The sequence below is a fragment of the Thunnus thynnus genome, chromosome 5, assembly GCF_963924715.1.
Source record: "Thunnus thynnus chromosome 5, fThuThy2.1, whole genome shotgun sequence".
NCBI classification, from domain to species: Eukaryota; Metazoa; Chordata; class Actinopteri; order Scombriformes; family Scombridae; genus Thunnus; species Thunnus thynnus.
The window spans coordinates 4,269,035-4,283,646 of record NC_089521.1 but is presented as its reverse complement, the minus strand read 5'-3'; the positions used below and the strand labels follow the sequence as shown (position 1 = coordinate 4,283,646).

At 42.5% G+C, this 14,612-nt stretch overlaps 1 protein-coding gene across 2 annotated transcripts in view; it reads left to right on the top strand.

The window, feature by feature from the left end:
* znf423 (zinc finger protein 423) overlaps positions 1 to 14,612 on the top strand; it is a 156,307-nt gene that overhangs the window by 128,460 nt on the left and 13,235 nt on the right. For both annotated transcript variants that reach the window (XM_067588754.1, XM_067588753.1), the window contains exons 19-20: positions 12,737 to 12,868; positions 14,328 to 14,443. In XM_067588754.1, the coding sequence (XP_067444855.1) occupies positions 12,737 to 12,868; positions 14,328 to 14,443 (248 nt within the window). The remainder of the gene's footprint in view (positions 1 to 12,736; positions 12,869 to 14,327; positions 14,444 to 14,612) is intronic.

Here is a 14,612-nt window from a genome sequence, read left to right as displayed (position 1 = left end):
TCTTTTTTTTATTGTTTTGCATACTTTGCTTACTGTCAATCACCTGAAGTACAATCTCTGACATGAAATAAGCCTTTAGCACACAGCACCTTACACACTTAATCATCCATACTGTAGCCCTTGGAGACAAAATCATTCAAGAGTAATTGAACATAATCAGATTATACTGGTGCTTAATCTTACAAGGTCATGCAGCTGATCACAACTCGGAGCAGGTAATCGGCAGCTTGTTTCTTTCTAAAAGTGACCATGCTGATCCTCGTGTTTCATGGATGATTGTGCTCTTGTAAGTGTGATCATTACCTGGTCCACCCAACTGTTTTAAGTCTTTTCATTAAAATGTTACCTTGATTAGCTGTTCTCAGACACACACACACACACACACACACACACACACACACACACACACACTGGCAGTAATAGTGAGTTGTGTAGGATAAGGGCTTCCGCTAAATGCTTCTGTAATTGTAAAATGTAAGAATGCAACCAACTGTGCGTGCCCCCTTGTTTTTAGCATTTAGCAGAACGAGAACTACCGGAGTGTGTTCATTTCACTGCAGAGTGAGAAAGATAAGTGCTGAGAGGAAAAGAGGAACACTTTCTCTTTCCTAAACCACTTTAATAAGGAACATTTTTTTACTCTGTGCTGCTGACTTTTTTTGACTTCCTCTACCGCACCTGTTGTCGGGTGGCCCGGTCCACCCACAGCTTGTTTTGAAATGAAGACTGTGAAACATGGACGATCTTTCACTCTTGATAGATACTGTACGTTTTGCCATTTTGTGCCTTTTCAGTACTGTTGTGCTTTCTCATAGCAGTCATGTTTACAGCTAACAGGCATCCTCCATCTCTCTTGCTCACCCACCCACACACACGCTCACACATACACAGTGTGTGGCTGAGGGAGGTCTCTAGCCATGGTTGCAGGTATCTGGCAGGCTTTTCCACACATGACCTAGTAGTGATTTACTGTCTTCATTAGCATGCTACTGCTCTCTCTCTCTCTCTCTCTATGTGTGTGTGCGTGTGTGTGTGTGTATGTGTGGGTGTGTGTGGTGATACATTTGTGCTTTAGGGAGGGTTAGAGTTGGCTAGCTGTGTCTTTTGTGTTGAAGTTGAGTGTTTTGTGAGTTTTTGGAATCAATAAAAAAAAATTCTGGTTTCAGCCTCCCTCACTACTCTATTCTTTTCTACTCTGTAACTAGCTATTCTAGTCTCCTCTAGTCTGTTTGTTGTATTGTCTCTATGACCACAGCGTGGTTCAGTTTGGCACTGGCCTGGTAAGGCACTGTGGTGTGTGTTTGTGTGTGTATGTGTGAGAGAGAGACAGGCAGGGTGGCTCGGTGGGGGATGTAGCTGGCCAGGGCAGGGGGCGAGGACAGACAGGCTGGACCAAGGTCACTCCTACTGTGTGTGTGTGTGTGTGCATGTGTGTGTGTGTTTCTATATGTGTGTCCACTTGTCCGCCCCAGTACAGCTGGGGATGTGGCCAGCTTTCTCGCTCTTTTTTTTTTTTTTTTTTTTAGCTTTTTTGTCACTTATCGCTTATACAACAGATTTTTTTTTTCTTTCTACAGATCAGTCATTACTCTCTGTGTAAAATCTCTGTATCTATCATGCACGCTGTGTTCATCTCTGTGCTGAAACAATGAATCGGTCTACAGGAAACTAATCATACAGTTGTCAAAATCCAGTTAAAGTCATTTATTAATCAAAAATGCCAAACATTAGTATTTCCAACGTCTCAGATATGAAGATTTCATGTTTTTTTTTGTTGACTGGTTGGCAGAGGCATACAACCGCCGGGTGGTATTTGTCGTTGTATTATTTTTAACTGGATATCTTTGGGTTTTGGACTATAGGTGGGACAAGACAACCTTGTGTTCTGGGAAATTGTGATGATTTTCACATGTATTTCATACAATAAACTCTCTGTCTCTACCTGCATCACTCTCTCGCTCCGTCTGACTCACCGTACTGTATATCTCTCTGTCTTGCTCCCTCTCTCTGTCTCTCTCCATATATCTCTCTGTCTCTCTCTCTGGGTCCAGATGGGCAGTTTGCAGGTTAACTGGAACAGCTGGAGCTGCATTATTAGCATCCTGCTGCGAGCTCTTATTGGCTCTGCTCCTCTCCTCGTTCCTGTTCCCCTCCTTCTCTTCTCTTCCTCCGACAGTTTTAGGGGTTGTGTTTTATAGTCACGCAGAATAAGATGTGGACGGTCAAGAAAGCCATTGTATATACAGAGTGCTGGTTGTATGTGCATGTAAAGTTAACCCTCATTCTTCCATAGTATTAACATTTAGTATTAATATTTACCCTAAATCAGGCAGGCATAGTCTGATCACATCATTTCAATTTAACCTTTAACTGTAGCATGAAGTGTAAAGGGTGAATTTATTAGATGTGATTGCATATGACAATGTCTGTGCAGTGTGATATGTTTTTGGGGTGGAGTTTACAGTTTGGTGAACAGAAAATTAAGCATGTCTCTCAGGCCTTTCTCTCCAGTTTTTGTGTGTTTGTTGTGTGTATTAGTGCGTGCGTGTGTGTCAGTGTTGTTGTTGTGGAATGGAGATTGGCTTTTTAGTGGTATTTGGGAGATGCAGCAGGGATAAGCCTGCTAGCTCCCTCTGACTCCCCCTGGGAGCACAGATTAAAGAAACACACACACACAGACATACACTGGCAGAGATAGATGTGTACTGTATACATACACACACACACACACACACACACACACACACACACACACACACACACACACACACATACCAGTAAACAGCAGGATAGGATTAGATGGAGGTAGGCAAACACACTCACACACACACATATCTTTCAGATGCACCAAAAAAAGAACGAATATTGAATCGTTAATCAACACATCACACCTCTGCTCCCTCCCTCCCTCCCTTTTATCTGTCAATGCCCACACAACACAACACACACTCTCTCAACACATCACCCCATAAACTTTAATATCTGTCTCTATAGAAAAAGAAGAGGAGTGTAAATAACAGTTGTTTCCTAAACAGAAGGATTTAGTCATTCAGAGACAGGGAGAAACCGTCAGGGGTGACCCTCTCTCCATCACCTTGACAACTAGATCAGAGCCTTGATTACGGTTGCCGTGGTGATTAGCCCTGGATACAGACATGCTTGCTAACCTGGATGGGCGAGTGGTTTTGTGTGTGTGTGTGTGTGTGTGTGTGTGTGTGTGTGTTCTAATCTATCGCAGCACGGTGGGCTCAGGGGTTTGATCCGCGTTGCTCCGAAATCTGTCTTTCAAAATCCTTTCTACTTCAGTGTGTGTGTGTGTGTGCGTGCGCGCGCAACTTTTTTTTCATGAGGTAACCTTTACATACAAGTTGAAACTAGATTATCCAGTCAATTTAACTGAATATTCAATCCAAAAAATAAATCCTTGAACCAGTCATTCAAATAGAATCTTACAATTTCTTTCTCTCTCTCAATTGATTTCTCTGTACATGCAAGGAACGACAAGATAATAATGAAACTTTTAAATTGGAAGCTTTTTTTTTCAAACTTGTGAACTACTTAATGAGATAACATCACAATAACACTAGAGATTGAATGAAAAACACCTGTAGTAAAAAGAAAAATACCTGTAATTAATTAGCGCATGCCCTAACCCACCATAAATGTCGTTTATAACTCCATGTGGACATCTACTATAGTTTGAACACACACAGATTAACACACATACCCATACTGGTGATGTGCATCCAGGGGGCTGTAGTTGTGTTTTACATATGTAAATAGATGGGGGGATGGAGTGAATGTGGAAAAAAAACGAAGGAAGAGGGGAGGAGAGTGAGAGACGGAAGGAATGGACAACTTGAGAGAAAGAGGTACTTCAGTTTGAAATGTTATCTTAGGGAGTGGCGTGTGTGTGTGTCTGCCTGTCTGTCTGTCCTTGTGTGTGTGTGTGTGTGTGTGTGTTGATGGTTTATTCACACACAGTGATTAGGCTTATTCCCTCCAGGCCACTTTCAAGCTTTCAATTAAGATTCTAAACACAAATATACTCTGCATTCATTACTCTCATCCCTGCTAACGAGCTAAAAAGAGGTGTGTGTATGTGTGTGTATGTGTGTGTGTGTCTGGCTTTCCATGTGTTTATTTGAGGAAACGGTAATTCCCTGTTTTCCTGTGAAAGTCCTGAGCGACGATTCCAAGGCCAGAGCGATGATGTGTGCACCTCTCCTGTTTGAATATTAATTAAAGTCTCATTACGTATGATAATGCAAGACTTGCATGTCAGCTGCTCGTTGTTACGGTCAAGTGCTCTCCAGATGACACTGAACACCCCGTGTTGGTGTGTTTGTGTATGTCTGTTTTTTTTCTGTATGTAAACAACAAAACGTGTGTGTGTCCAAATGCACCTACATGTGATGTTTTAGCATCTAACTGCCTCCTGCTGTTGGAGCCTCATACTATATTTTCTTTGCAGTTCAGAACACGTATTCAGAAGAATAGTTCCATAATAATCCTGTCATATGAACAACTAACATATCAACTGTGTCACATTGTATATTACACCTTCAGTTTGTAATACACAACGTGCTCTGCTGTAAAACTGCATCCCCAGCTTGCAGCGATGAAATTTGTGTGTAAAATGTTGCCCGAACTAAAAACAGAATTTGCCTTTTAATGCGTCTACCCATCTATCTGTCTACCCACTTCATGTTTGGTTGTTTTTCTATCTCATGCATTTATTGTTTTATTTTTCCATTCTTTTTTTTTCATTCATTCATGTCCTCTTGTTGCAAACAGGAAGCCATTACACCCAAAATACCAAGCAGTTTTTATGTGTATTGCAACAGAAAGCCTATGAGCACCACCCACCAAAAGTTAATATAAAGTTGTGCTTGGGAATTAAAAATTAAACTCATAATGTCATCGTATCCCTTAACATATAAGCAGAGAGAGAGAGAGTGTGTGTGTGTGTGTGTGTGTGTGCGTGCACATGTGCATGTGAGTAAGTGAGAAGGCTTTTGGCTTCCACAGGACAGAGCGCTCCAGCTTCCTACTGTTATGTAATCTGATAGGGAAAATCCAAGCTGCTACACACACACACACACACACACACACACACACACACACACACACACACACACACACACACACACACCCCGAATCTCCTTCCAAGACACACATGCACTTATGCACTACACAAATATGCTCAATTTGTGCTTCCTTTCATTATACACACAAACACAAACTGGTTATCACCATATGCTGTCCTTGTCTGCCAATACTGTGTCTGTGTGTGTGTATGTGTGTGTCTGTCTGTGTGTGTGTATGAGTGTGAGTTTTCACTGGAAATATTTATTACAAGATAATATCAGATGTGCAAATGAGGAATGTAGTAAAGGAGTAGAAGGAGGGAGGAGCACGGTCAGTACTGTCATTTTTCTTCTTGAGTTTCATGTCAAAAGATTTTGTTAGTCTTTTTCAAGTGAAGGCCCCTTTTCCTGTAAACCATATTTCTTCCTTTAGTTAACCCTCTTGATAGGGTTGAAGGATTAATGTAGATAAAGTCATTATTCCACTGGACTTTAATTTACCCATCATCTGCCACCTGAGAAGCCAAAAGCTGCAGCTGTGTTCACACAGAGAACAGTGCCTCCCTTTAGTTTTCAGCTGTAAAGCCGTCGCTGTTGGTTCCTAATCTTATGATTGTTGTAATTACATAAAATAAAATGAAGATTTATTGATGGCAAAATGCTACACATCAATAAGTCAGTAAGTCAATAAGTCAGTCCTTAGCTGCTTGCAGTCACCTTCCATGTATTTGAAATCATTAGGTTGACTACAAGTTGTGAACTTTGCCCTCTATCATCACCTCTCTTCCACTCTTTTCAGACTGATATAGTCACAGAATCCTCACAACCAAGGCTGAACATTGGCTGGACTTGTTTTGATGAAAAGACATCTCTATATGGATGACAAGTTGTTGTCAATGTTCAGACAACATTTCTATAAATGACGATTACAGTAGTGCCAGACAAAGTAAGAGCCTGCAGAGAGTGAAAGTGAAACTTTATAGCAACCCTGTGTGATTTTGTAGTTTAGCATTGACGTGAATGGAATTACAGATGCGACTGGAGCCTGGTGACCGCAAATTAACCTGTGACAGCCGACTCGTATGAATGGATCAAAAGCAGTTAGTTCAGAAGAGCTTATGAGTGTCCCCTGTATTAAAGGGGTATGACTCTATCTCTCGTCTTCATTCATCTAAATGTAAAAATCCACACAGTGAGATAAGGAGTAAACAAATGATGAAAATATTAACAATTACCTCACAGAGAGAGTGATAGAATCAGAGAGGCAAAATGGAAGATGAGAGAAGGGAGGGAGAATGTGTGTGGGTGTTGGATACTCACGGGACCTCAGCACTGCAGCATTCTTTCTGTGTGTGTGTGTTTAGTGTGTGTGTGTGTGTGTGTGTGTGTGTGAGGGAGAGGGTGAGTAAAGGTGGGGGCACTCTTGGGACCCCTCCAGCACTGCAGCAGGTTGTGTGTGTGTGTATGAGTGTGTGTGTATGTGCGTGTGTGTGTGTGTGTGTATTCTCCAGCCCCCACACTACCAATGGGTCAAGCTCACACCCCCCGCATCAGCCCCCCCCCCACCCCTGGTTGCCATGGAAACACACCTTGAGCGAGCCCCCCAGAGAGGTGCATACTCCTCCTCCTTCCGTCCACTGCTCTCCTCTTTGCTGCACTCTTTCTTTCTCCCAACGCCTCTATTGCTCTCCCTCCGTCCATCCCATCATCCCTCACTCCTTCCTCTCTCTCTCTCTCTCTCTCTCTCTCTCTCTCCCTCTCTCTCTCTCTCTCTCTCTCTCTCTCTGTCCATCTCTTTCTTTTGCTACCTCTCCCTTCTCTGTCCTCACCATCAATCGCCTGGCTTGGTTTACGGCCTCTATGCCACAAGGGAGCCAACACACACACACACACACACTTTCTACTGCTCTGTCACACGCGCACACACAACCTCATAGTTTGGGGATGGAGGGGGTTGACAGGAGCAGGGGAGGGCAGTAATGGGGGGTTGACACCCCAGGGACCTCCAGCAGCCAATACAGAGACAGCCAGAGGAAGAGAGGGTGGGGATTTTGGAGCTAGTGGGGGCCAGGCACCCTAAGGAGTTTCCCAGCCAAGACCAAGAAAGGGTTAAGAGGTGTGTGTGTGTGTGTGGGTGTTTTGTTGTGTATGTGTGTGGGGTGTGTAATAGGGGAAGGCAAGCACCTTAGGGATCCGTCCCCAACACAAACCAAGGAGCTCATTTATGTTCTGCTGCATGTTTCAGGGGTCTGTGATGAGGCCAGTGTGAATGTGTTTAGTGTGTGTGTGTGTGTGTGTGTGTGTGTGTGTGTGTGTGTGTGTGTGTGTGTGTGTGTGTTGGTGTGGCGGGGATGATACCACCTGGTCCCTCTCCTCTGGTCAATTAGCAGAGAGAAAGACAGAGAGAGAGGAGGGTAACGAGAGAGAATGAGTCTGAGGGAGAGCATGAGCAATGAGGATGTGTGTGTGTGTGTGTGTGTGTGTGTGTGTGTGTGTGTGGGTCCCTGTATTGATAGTGGAATTGTAATGATGAGTCTGACTGCAATGTGGATGTTTTTCTACCTGTGCTTTTATGTTCCCTCCTTCCTGCCTTCTGTCCAGCCACACACATTGCATTGCATTCTGTCCTCTGTTTTCTCCATCCATTTTTCTATCTCTGAGGTTAAACTTCATCAGTAATTCTACCAATGTGCAGCAGCCACCCACCAATTACCTGTGTGTGTGTATGTGTGAAATTGAGTGCTTTCTTTGGGTACATGAAGTCTATGCAGAAATGTCATGGTCAGGTGTTATATTCCCTGTGGAGTGATCAAGAGAAATGTCTTAAATAGTGTCCTGGTTACCACAGTCAAACACAGACAGCTATGAGTAATAGGAATGTCAGCACAGCTGGAACATGTCTTTGACTAAGACTGGTAAGCTTAAAGCACTCATTGTGTAATGTTTTTTCCATCATATGGAAAGGTATTGTATTATATTACTAGTTTAATTGTCACATTTTAAACAATTACCAGTGTGAAAAAAGAGCGAGAGCAATACTTGATGCACATTTTTTTTTATAGAAAGTAGCCATCTTAGCCAAATTAGAGGTTTACAGTTTGAAACAATCCTTCAAAAAGGCACCAAATAATCCCCGATCTTGCTTTGATATGCATTAAAAAACAGAAAAAGTTCATTTTCTGTTGTGTGGTAACAAACTCAGAGTCCTAACCTTCACCCCTCCTCTCTCTCTCTCTCTCTTTCTCTCTCTCTCTCTCTCCTCTCATCCCTCTCTCCCCTGTGTTCTCTGTCCCAGCATAGGCCTCCCGGGGTTGTTTGTGTGTGTGTGTGTGTGTGTGTGTGTGTGTGTGTGTGTGCGCTGGTGGATCAAATGCACTCTGTGAGACAAAGCGTAACGGCAGGATGCTCTACGACTCTGTCATCTCACTATGGGTCACATACACACACACACACGCTCACACACGGACCCGGTCTCAGAGGGGGTCAGCATACAGAGACTGCGGTCCCCACACACACTGATCAAAACAATGTATTTGTCAGAAAAGAGAACTCTTTCATGGGACACACACACACACACACACACACACACACACACACAGAGGCATTGGAGGCCTCTCTCCATGCCCTTGTTCCGGACAGCCCAATTATCTCTCTGCACCTCACTGTTTTCCCTTCAATTCTCTCTCTCTCTCTCTCTGTCTTTCTCTTTCTCACTCACTCTAGTTTTGTCTCATTTCATCTGTAGCCACTTTTTTTCCACTCAGCCTACAATTGATTGACCATTAATTAGCTTCTAAAGTTTCTTTTGTAAGGCTGATGTCTTCATTGACGTCATCTGCGTGCAGCGCCCCACACACATTCTCCCACATACTGAAAAAAGACATGAAATGCAACGACACACAGAAGAAGCGCGTTCTGGCTTGTGCTGATGAAATGTCAGGATTAGTACTGAAACAATCAACGGAAGACTGATCAATCATTAATAATCACTAATTAATCAATCATTCAAGTCATTTGTAAAGCAAGTGTTTGCTGGTTGTAGTTTCCCAAATTAGCTTTTATTTATTAGAGTTATGGACTGGTGCTTGTTCAAAATAAACAATTTGAAGATGTCACCTTGGGCTCTAGAAAACTGATGGACAGCTTTCACTATTTTCTGACATTTTATAGACAAATGATTCATTTATTCATAAAAAATTGACAGATTAATAATCAGTAGTTATAACTGGTTTCTGGCATTTCCTCCAAATGCTTTATGACTGACAACAATAGAGGATCCTCATTTGTTTTTGATGTAGATGTATAAAAAATGACTTAAAATATCTTCCATTCATGTGATTAAGATTCAAATAAGAGTAAATAACTGCATACCCTGATTAAGTTAGGGAAACTGTGTACATAGTTAGAGTTGCTCTAATTTCTAAACCCATTTTTTATATATGTGATTAAATGGCATGTGTGCAGTTGGTGATATTGATTTTTGTAATTGCAACTTGAAGTAATTTTGTCACATACAGTATATATCAGACTAGTGAGTGTGTGACTTTCTCACATCACAGACTATGGGTAATAGGCACATCATTGTGTGCATGTGAAGGTAGCAGACGTGTTACTACTGTCTCTGATCCTGGCGGTGTGGGAGAGTGCGGGAGCCAACTTCTGAAGAGAGAGTTACCCCTGCTGAGGGCAAGAGCTTTAAGGTGCCTTCTACAGACAATGCCAGTACACACACATGTACATACATGCACACACACAGATCACTGAAGCATAGGCATTACTGACTTATTCACCCTCTGCCTCTATCTGTGCCTTTTGTATCTCTACATCTATGTTTCTCTCAGTTCTTCCTTTTGCTTCTGTTCAGATGAAACACTACATTTTCAAGCGTTTTTTTTTTATTAAGACAAAGAAAACTAACATGATAATGAAAATATGAAACACGACAATTGATTGAAATGATAGTGCTGTACACTCCTCCATCCCTCTCTCTCTCTCTCTCTCTCTCTCTCTCTCTCTCTCTGTCTGTCTCTTTCTCTCTCTCTCTGTGTCTCTCTCCATGTGACTCTCTCCTGCTGTTTCAATCTCCTAGTAAATGATAATGAACCTCTATCTGTCTCAGTATGTCTCGGACACACTGGCGCCCCACACAACCTAGCAGCCTTTGAGGTTTGTGTGTGTGTATGTGTGTGTGTGTGTGTGCGCGTGTGCGTACAGGGGATGTTTGGGGACGGGGACCATAGAGCACACCATCTCATCCATATAAGCCCATGTGGCACCCACCACACACACGCACACACTCCCCCACAGCTATTGAGACGGGATTAGGGCACCCTTGTGTCGGCCTTTGAGGCAAGGAGAGATAGGAATCTTGTGTGTGTGTGTGTGTGTGTGTGTGTGTGTGTGTGTGTGTGTGTGTATTAGTCAGTATGGGTGTCATGGATGTATGATTGAAGACGTTATTAACCCCACGATCCCCTGCAGCTCTGCAGCTGAAGTTTTGCAGACTGTTTGAATGTGTGTGTGTGTGTGTGTACACGTACACGTACAGGACATGAGATAAGTGACAAAAAAGGAGAAAGACACAGATTGTGTTCTCCATGAATTGTCTGCGTGTATCTTTGAGTCAATGTGTGTATTGTGTGTGTGTGCACGACTCCACAAGGGGTCACAGATTGGCCCGCAGAAGACACCATCTGATGTCTCCGGGCTGTACAATCCTATGGTGTGCATGGGTGTGTGCAGCCCCATGCGGTGTGTGTGTGTGTGTGTGTGTGTGTGTGTGTGTGTGTGTGTGTGTTTGTTGCCGTGTGTGTGGGCGACTGTGGCATTGGTCCTGTATGGTACAATGGTGATAAGGACAACAGGCGGGAGACCTGATCGTCAAGGGGTGCGAGTGTGTGTTTGTGTGTGTATGTTTATGATGCCCACCTTTCATCTGGCCTTTCACCGTGGGTGCTGTGATGTCACTCACACATCCTTAAAATAGACACAGAACGAGGAATGATGGAAGCTGGTGATGTACAGTCTCTTGTGTGTTTGTGATGAAGACATATACACTTGATTAAATTTGAATGTGATTTCAGCTCTCTAAGCCTCTCGTTGTTCATAACGTTCATATCTTTTATGGCAGGGATAGCTTATCACTTTTATTTATTTACATTGAAGCACTGCATATACATAAGTGTGACTTACTATGCAATAACAAAGTATGAAGTGTAAAATCACAAAATGAGCAGTGAAGGGCCCTGGAGAAACTTCTCCAGTACTGCGAAATCATGTCAATTTATCTGAATAAAAGAATTGGATTATGTTCACGTTTTCTATAAAGTGTAACAAAGTTTGCTCAAGCACAAGTATTGAGAGTTGACACTCTGGACAGATACAATTGGTAGTAAAAGAGGGAATACAGATGGAAAAAAGAGGAGGGAAGTATAGTATATGTGAAGAGAAGCAACAAGGGGTGAGGGGTTTGAATTGGCGCCCACACAAATTAATCAGCTAGTGATGGACCAAGAGGGACGATAAGGAGAGACGGAGGGAGGAATGGGCAAAGTGAGGAATGGATGAGGGACTCCAGTGGGGGAGGGTGGATAACGAGGACATAGGGAGGGAAGAAAGGATGGCTATAGGAAGGGCAGATCATCCACAGCCCCGGTGGGGAAGACAGGCAATTACCAGTTGGGGCAGACATGGCACTGGGGCTGGTGTGTGTGAGTGTTGGGGGGGAGTGTACAAGAGAAGGAAAAATGAAAGAGAAGGGAGTGTATGATACAAGCTTTATCATAATGTCTCTCTTAACAACTCCATTGATTTGTGAGTGAGCCTAAAAATCATTTTTCAAATGCAATGAAAATGTTCACTTGTTTTCAGTGCAATCTAGTTTATTTCAAAATGGTTTTGTACCTGTGTCAACAGTGTCCTGATCCTAGAACTCAATCTGTCCTGTTGGCCATTCAGCCTAAAGGAATATACATGCGTACTTGCACCACATTCTCATGTAATTGTAATTATCACACATTATTTTGAAAAAAATGTGTTCACCAACGATAAAATGTTATGACCGGGGGAAAAATGTTGATTGAAACTTAAGTTGAATAGAGTGTTTTTCACAGCAGAGATTTTGACTCAAACACAGGTGTAACTCATTACATCACTAATTGCTGCACTGATTTGCAACAATTGCTGAACTGTTTCAGCCATCGTTAATGTTATTAGCTCCACCTGTGCTTTTTCTGCTATGAAAAGTCAACATATCTGCTGTGTAAAAAGTCTACAACCTGATTCATTTAGGAATTAATTGGGGATAATAAATTAATTTTTTGCCATCGCACGAGAGAAAAAGTTTGGGAACCACTGCCCTCTGGTGAATCTTAGTGAATATGAGTCACTCCTGTTGATATTTCTGTCATTGCCAAATGGTTTACAAGTGCATTCCTGCTTATGTGTCTACTCTTCTCCTGCATGTTTCTATTATTTTTCATACGTAACTATAGTATATGCTACCGTCTGACAGTTTCTGTGCGCTCTACATGCATAAGTCATCTGTTGTGAGTGTTGTATTAATATTCTAAAATGATGCCATTATGTTCCTGTTTTTCGTGTTGCTTAATCCAGCCTACACGCGTGTTTCTGTCTCCTATTTGCAGAGGAGGGCATCAATCACGAGTGCAAGCTGTGTAACCAGATGTTTGATTCACCTGCCAAGCTGCTTTGCCACCTGATAGAGCACAGCTTCGAAGGCATGGGAGGTACCTTCAAGTGTCCCGTCTGCTTCACAGGTGAGAGACAGGCGCACACGCACACATTCACCTTCAAGGACAGGAGCACAGACAGCTCCTCCTCGCTTACGTCCTGTCTGCTTTGTATTTAAAATGGACACAAAACAATGGATTCACATTTTGTTCGCCCATTTTACAGATTTATCGTCTATCACCAAAGAGATATAAACGACTATAAACATTCTTTCTGAAGGAACACTGTAGAGGTGTAATTGCTCCGGAGTCTGTTGATGAATATAAAGCTGAAAGAGCATTTTGTGTTTCTAAAGAACACATTATCTAAGCACCAAACTGGTTCCACTTCATCACAAATGATGTGCTCATTTTGGTGAAAATGCAGGAAGAGGTTAATTTTGCTTCTGGAGGCAAGGTTTTCATTTATTCCTGGTATCACTTGAAGTACCTGTTGTGGCTCAGAAATGGCTCTCTCTGGGTTACCTGCAAGATGATACATTGAGTAAATGTGCTGTAATGGCTGTAAAATTTTTTGGTTTAGCAAAATCATATTAGGAGTATTCATTGTTTTAGCATCTCTAACCATGGGAGCAATATACCAGCAGGGTTCCACTGGTGAAGGAGCGCTGACAACGCTCATATACAGAATTTTATGAAATAATACCACCAAACAGGCTAGATACAAAGTGCCTTATACCTTTGGGATCCACTGGGGGGGCCAAAACAAAATGCTGGATGACCAAATTAGGCCTGTCGTGTTCAGAGTTTCATTCATCACCTATGTTACCAGGAGTCTGCACCTTAACTCTCTTCCTCCCATCTCTGATCCTCTATCCCCATATGCTCTCTCTCTCTCTCTCTCTCTGTCACTCCATCACTCTTTCCCTCCCTCAGTTGTTGAGTTTGTCATGTGTTGTGTGCCTCCCCCCCCCCAGGTACACAGCAACGCTTTAAACTTTAACTCTATTCCTTGGTGGTTTATGAATTAGTAAGATGGGCACCACTCCTATGGGGAGACTTAATAATTCAACACATACACACTCACAGTGAAAACTAAAAGTTTACTGAAACAAAGGGGAGAGAAAGAAAGAAAAAAAGTGTATGAGACAACACTGGAGCGGCAGTTAAAAAAAGGAGAGATAATTTATTGATAAATATCACAAGGTCTGCTGAGGATAGGTCTTCCTGTTTTCTCTCTCTTTCTCTTGCTCCTTTCTCTCTTCTCTTTCTATCACATATACTCCCCCCTTTCCTGCAAGCCCTTCATTTTCATTGCATGTTTATTTGTACAGCTTAGTTGCCATCTATTATTGTCTATATAGTAGATAGTATAGTCTTAGTTATATAGTGTTTACTGTAACTGCCCAGTACCTGAGAAATTCAACCTGAGATGAGTTTCTGGCTGTGGCATTATCTTTGAAGCCTTCAGCCCTAGTAATCACTGGATGATTTACTTTATCAGTTAAACACTGTGTAACTTGTACTGTGTTTGTCCCTCTTTCAGTGTTTGTGCAGGCCAACAAGCTCCAGCAGCACATTTTTGCCGTCCACGGCCAAGAAGACAAGATCTACGACTGTTCCCAGTGTCCGCAGAAGTTCTTCTTTCAGACTGAACTACAGGTAGGTCACCTTACTTTTACCTCTCTTTTAACCTTGCCCTGACTCTTTTATCTGTCTGTGTTGTTCTGGTCAATTAATAGTCTAAACCCAAACTGGACTAACATAGTTATCTGGCAACCCCCTGACTAGCCATTCACCTTCTTTCCGTACCATTCCTCTTCTCCTCTAA